This window comes from Herpailurus yagouaroundi, unplaced genomic scaffold (genome assembly GCF_014898765.1).
Source record: "Herpailurus yagouaroundi ecotype Mexico unplaced genomic scaffold, PumYag 191, whole genome shotgun sequence".
Taxonomy (NCBI): Eukaryota; Metazoa; Chordata; class Mammalia; order Carnivora; family Felidae; genus Herpailurus; species Herpailurus yagouaroundi.
Window position 1 is genome coordinate 10,500,562 of NW_024412422.1, and position 6,000 is coordinate 10,506,561.

A 6,000-nucleotide genomic window follows, 5' to 3' on the forward strand; every position below is an offset into this window, starting at 1 on the left:
TCTGACACGTGGGCCAGGCCTCGCCATGGGCCAGCAGGCAGCCCTTCAGACTCTCAGGGAGGGTAGCAAGCGGTCCTGGTGTGGTCTTAACGTTTCTCACCCTTTCCGGGTTCTCTTTTTCTTCCAACTTACCTGACAGAAAGGGTGAAGTCTCCAGGGTTACTTTTACTGGGCCTCGCCAAAAAACTGCCATCAACTCCTCTTGTCAACAGCAGGTTTTCTGCCTCCACGCCAGTGATGTTTGGGTGAAACCATCTTGAGCAAGAGAAAAATGGAGAGAGCCATGAAAACCAAGGGACTCTGTCACTTCCCACACCATCACACCGAAAATGCCTAGGGGTAGAGCAGCTAATAGAAATATGGGGCGCCTGGGTGGCGCAGTCGGTTGAGCGTCCGACTTCAGCCAGGTCACGATCTCGCGGTCCGTGAGTTCGAGCCCCGCGTCGGGCTCTGGGCTGATGGCTCGGAGCCTGGAGCCTGCTTCCGATTCTGTCTTCCTCTCTCTCTGCCCCTCGCCCGTTCATGCTCTGTCTCTCTCTGTCCCAAAAATAAATAAACGTTGAAAAAAAAAATTTAAAAAAAAAAAAAAAAAAAGAAATAAAAAACAAGGGGCGCCTGGGTGGCTCAGTCAGTTGAGCGTCCGACTCTTCATTTCAGCTCAGGTCATGATCTCATAGTTTGTGAGACTGAGCCCCACACTGGGCTCTGCGCAGACAGGGAGAGCCTGCTTGGGATTCTCCCCTCCCTCTTTCTCTGCCCTTCCCCACCCCCAAATAAATAAACTTTAAAAAAAAATCTTTACAAAAATACAAAACAAGACCTTCCCTTCCTCTTCCCCCTCTTCTCCTTGGTCACTCCCACCCCCCTTGACTTCCTCTTGGTAGGAGCCTAGCTAGCATCCTGCCAGCACGATGGGTGGGGCTGGGGCATGGTCAGTGGGACCGGAGCTGGGGGTTTGGATATTAAGCCAAGCCCAAAGCCCAAAAAGACAGTCCAGGAGATTGAATACATGGAGTGGAATTACACAAGGAAATAAACAAAGAAACTAATGAATAAACATACTGAGGATAACGAGAGCCAGATTTCTCACTGTTGGAGAGGCAATATACATATAGACAGGGAGAACGCCCAAATAAACTCTGGTGTTAGATTAGAAGCGGAGGTAATGTAAACTCTAGCTTTTAACATACATATAGAGATAACTATAGAAATACAGATGTAGGTTTCCGTGTAGGTATGTGCATATGTATGATGCATACATATTTTCCTAGCTCTTTCTTCTAAAAGGGCCCGGAAGCAATGACACCCCAGTAGCCATCAGCATAACCAGCCCCCTTATCATGGTTTCTAAATACTTTTCTCCAACAAAAGGAACCGGGTTTCTTGGAGAAAAAGCTGATTCCAGTTGTGGGCACTAAAAGTAAGATGAATTTGGAACACCTTCCTGTATCCAGCTCCAATGAGGACATGTCAAAAGAATACAAGAGCCAGCTTAAAGGGACTCATACCTGCCAAATTAGACAATTTGTACCTCAAAATTAAAAAAACGATATTGGGGCATCTGGGTGGCTCAGTTAGTTAAGCATCCAACTTCAGCTCAGGTCACAATCTCACAGTTCGTGAGTTCGAGGGCTACGTCGGGCTCTGTGCTGACAGCTCAGAGCCTGGAGCCTATTTCAGATTCTGTGTCTCCCTCTCTCTCTGCCCCTCCCCTGCTCATGCTCTGTCTCTCTCTGTCTCAAAAATACACATTAACCTTTTTTTTGAAATAAAAAATGATATTAATAGAAAACAGACCATTGAATAAAATAAGAAACCTAACAGTCCATATGGATCTCAATTTTTTTTAACTAATTACGTTTCTTCCAAAAATTAAGTATGGACTAACCATATATACCCAAATTCCACTTCTGGGTATATACCCAAAAGAACTAAAAGCAGGAACTCAGATATTTGTATACACATGTTCATAGCAGCACTACTCATAACAGCCAAATGGTGGATGCAACCCAAGTGCCTACCAACGAACGAATGGATCAACAAATTGTGATTATATACATCAAGGGAATATAATTCAGCCTTGATAAGTTAGAAATTCTGCCACACGCTACAACACGGATGAACCTCGAAGACATTGTGTTGAGTGAAACACACCAGTCACAAAAGGGCATATACTGTAAGACCCTACCTCTCCATGATGCACCTAGGGTAGTCAAACCCAAAGAGACAGAAAATAGGATGGTGGTTGTCAGGAACTGGAGGAGGACATGGGAGTGTTAGTGCTTAACAAGCACAGAGTGTCAGTTGAGAAGATGAAAATGTTCTGGAGATGGATGGTGCAGGTGGCTGTCCACCAATGTCAATGTGCTTAATGTCACTTAAAAATCATTAAAATGATGCGGCGTCTGGGTAGTTCAGTCGGTTAAGCGTCTGACTCTTGATTCAGCTCAGGTCATGATCCCACAGTTCATGAGATCGAACCCCGTGTTGTGCTCTGCACTGACAGTGCAGAGCCTGCTCGGGATTCTCTGTCTCCCTCTCTCTGTCCCTCTCCCACTAGCACACACACACACTCTCTCTCTCTCTCTCTCTCAATCAATCAATCAATCAATATTTTTGAAAGTTTTAGGGGCACCTGGGTGGCTCAGTTGGTTGAGTATCTGACTTCGGCTCAGGTCATGATCTCATAGTCCGTGGGTTTGAGCCCCGCGTCGGGCTCTGTGCAGACAGCTCAGAGCCTGGAGCCTGCTTCGGATTCTGAGTCTCCCTCTCTCTCTGCCCCTCCCCTTCTCACGCTCTTTCTCTCTGTCTCTCTCTCTCTCTCTCAAAAATAAACATTAAAAAAAGTTAAAATAAGTTTTAAAAAATGGTTAAAGTGACAAATTTTCTGTTATGTATATTTAACTGCAATCAAATACAGGGGGACAAAGGGAAAGCTCTTTGCAGTAGAAGCACAAAGAATGATATATATTAAATACAGGAGTAACAGAATTAGGAAATCACCTTTTGGTAACTGTCACATTAATAGGTCAGGCAAGAACTGTCACAAGGCACTAAAACTAGTGGGTGAACATTTCAGGAAGTACAGGGTGTTTATAGCAACTCAAAGTACCTCCCCATGAAATGTTTATTAATTACTTATTAATTAACAAATAAAAAATACTCAGGGGCGCCTGAATGGCTCAGTTAGTTAAGTGTCCAACTTCGGCTCAGGTCATGATTTCACGGGTTCTTGAGTTCGAGCCCCACGTCAGGCTCTGCAGAGAGCTCAGAGCCTGGAGCCTGCTTCAGATTCTGTGTCTCCCTCTCTCTCTGCCCTTCCCCCACTGACACTCTGTGTCAGTGTGTGTGTGTGTGTATGTGTGTGTGTGTGTCCATCTCTCTCAAAAATAAACATTAAAAAATTTTTATAAATAAACAAACATTAAAAAAAAATTTTTAGATACAAACTTCACAGTGGAGAATTTGACAGATAACTATCTTAACCAACAGATAAAAGTTAACATCACCAGTTATGGATTAAACTGGCATCACGTGCCTCCTGACATTATGCATGGAGAAATGCAAGTGCCATTTCTGTGATATTCCCATCAAAAATGCATTATCTAGGGGCGCCTGGGTGGCGCAGTCGGTTGAGCGTCCGACTTCAGCCAGGTCACGATCTCGCGGTCCGTGAGTTTGAGCCCCGCATCAGGCTCTGGGCTGATGGCTCAGAGCCTGGAGCCTGTTTCCGATTCTGTGTCTCCCTTTCTCTCTGCCCCTCCCCCATTCATGCTCTGTCTCTCTCTGTCCCAAAAATAAATAAATGTTGAAAAAAAAAATTAAAAAAAAAATGCATTATCTAACCTAATTACGAGGAACATCAGACAAACCCCAAATGAGTGACATTCTACAAGGTCAGATGGAGGTAGAAATTCAATGGTATCATTATAATATAAATTTCCTGATTTTGACAAGTGTACTGTATGTATGTCTATGTTTTTAGGAAATGCACACTGAAGTATTTTATTTTATTTTATTTTAATGTTTATTTATTTTGAGAGAGAGAAGGAGAGAGAGACAGAGCACGTATGAGTGGGATAGGGGCCGAGAAGGAGACAGGATCGGAAGCAGGCTCCTGTGCTGTCAGCGCCCTACGCGGGCGGGGCTCAAACTCACAAACCGCGAGATCATGAGCTGAGCCAAAGCTGGACACTTAACCAAGTGAGCCACCCAGGCGCCCCAACACACTGACGTATTTTAGAGTAACAAGACAACATGCTTGTAATTTACTCTCCAATGGTTCAGAATGAAATTAGACATACAGTGTGTATATACATGGGGGGAGGCAAATGTGATACCATGCTAGCTGGCAAATCTGGGTAAAAACTAAACAGAAGTTGTATCATTCTTACAAGATTTGTATAAATTTGAAGTTATTTCAAAAAAAAAAGTTTTTAAAGACACACAAATAACGAAGTCCACCATGAATGCCGTCCACTTCAGAGGATTCCTCTTTGAGTTTCCAGTAAGATTTCCTTCATGGATTCTAAAAGTCACCAACATTTGTGGTAAAAAGAATAATTTCGGAAGTCAAATTACCCAGGACCTTTACAGACTAATTCAATACTCCCAGGAATAGAAGTCAATTATTAAATGTAGAGTCCCGGCACTGATACGCAAACGAACTTTGAAGAGACTTCTCGACAAATATTGGCCCCATGTGAGTTGTTTTACAACAGTGAAAGAGAGAAAGCAAGGGTGAAAAGCTGTCATAAATCGTGCACTAAGGACATGGACACTTCTGCAGCATCATGGTGAGGGCTCTGATCACACAGACCTAGGTGCACAACTGAGCCCTACCACTCACTAGCTCAGTGACCTGGGCAAGTTCTTTCTACTTCTGATTTATCACCCACAATATAGCAATAATAATTCTTAGGTTTGTTTTAAGAACAAACTGAGGGGGCGCCTGAGTGGCTTAGTCAGTTAAGCGTCCAACTTCGGCTCAGGTCATGATCTCATGGCTCGGGAGTTCGAGCCCCGTGTCGGGCTCTGTGCTGACAGCTCGGAGCCTGGAGCCTGCTTCGGATTCTGTGTCTCCCTCTGTCTGCCCCTCTGCTGCTTGCACTCTATCTCTTGCTCTGTCTCAAAAATAAATAAACGTTAAAAAAAAAAAAGAACTGAGAATCCATACAACATAATATCATTCGGTCATTTAAAAGGATGAAGCACTGATAAATGCTACAATTTGAATGAACCTTGAAAATATTCTGCTAAATGAAAGAAACCAGACACAAGAGGCCACATGTTGTATGATTCCATTGATGTGAAACGTCCAGGATAAGCAAATTCACAGAGACAGAAAGTAGATTTAGTGCTTGCTTTAAGAAGGGGGATAGCTAGGGGCACCTGGGTGGCTCAGTCGGTTAAGTGTCCAAGTCTTAGTTTCAGCTCAGGTCATGATTTCACAATTTATGGGTTCAAGGTCCACACTGGGCTCTGAGCTGACAGTGCAGAGCCTGCCTGGGATTATCTCTCTCTCAAAATAAATAAACAAACTTTTAGAAAGCAGGGGGTGGGAGGGAGGTGGGGGGGACACCTGGGTGGCCCAGTCACATAAGCGTCTGACTCCTGATTTTGGCTCAGGTCATCATGATCTCAGTTCGTGAGTTTGAGCCCCACATGGAGCTCAGTGCTGACAGCATGGAGCCTGCTTGTGATTCTCTCTCTCCTTCTCTCCCTGCCCCTCCCCGTCTTGTTCTCGTTCTCTCTCTAAATAAATAAATAAACATTAAAAAAAAAAAAAAGAAGGGGGACAGGTAATAGGTACAGGGTTTCTTTTTGAGTAATGAAAATGTCCTAAAATTGTAATGCAGCATGTGAATATACTAAAAACCAGTGAACTGTATACTTTAAATAGGTGAACTGTTGTGGTATGTGAATTATCCCTTTAAAGTTATTAAAAGAAAGGAAGAAAGAAAGAAAGAAAGAAAGAAAGAAAGAAAGAAAGAAAGAAAG

At 43.5% G+C, this 6,000-nt stretch overlaps 1 protein-coding gene across 2 annotated transcripts in view; it reads right to left on the reverse strand.

Moving 5' to 3' along the window:
* The window catches only part of PTPN11 (protein tyrosine phosphatase non-receptor type 11), an 81,565-nt gene that overhangs the window by 59,982 nt on the left and 15,583 nt on the right, over positions 1–6,000 (reverse strand). For both annotated transcript variants that reach the window (XM_040443838.1, XM_040443837.1), the window contains exon 2: positions 133–255. In XM_040443838.1, the coding sequence (XP_040299772.1) occupies positions 133–255 (123 nt within the window). The remainder of the gene's footprint in view (positions 1–132; positions 256–6,000) is intronic.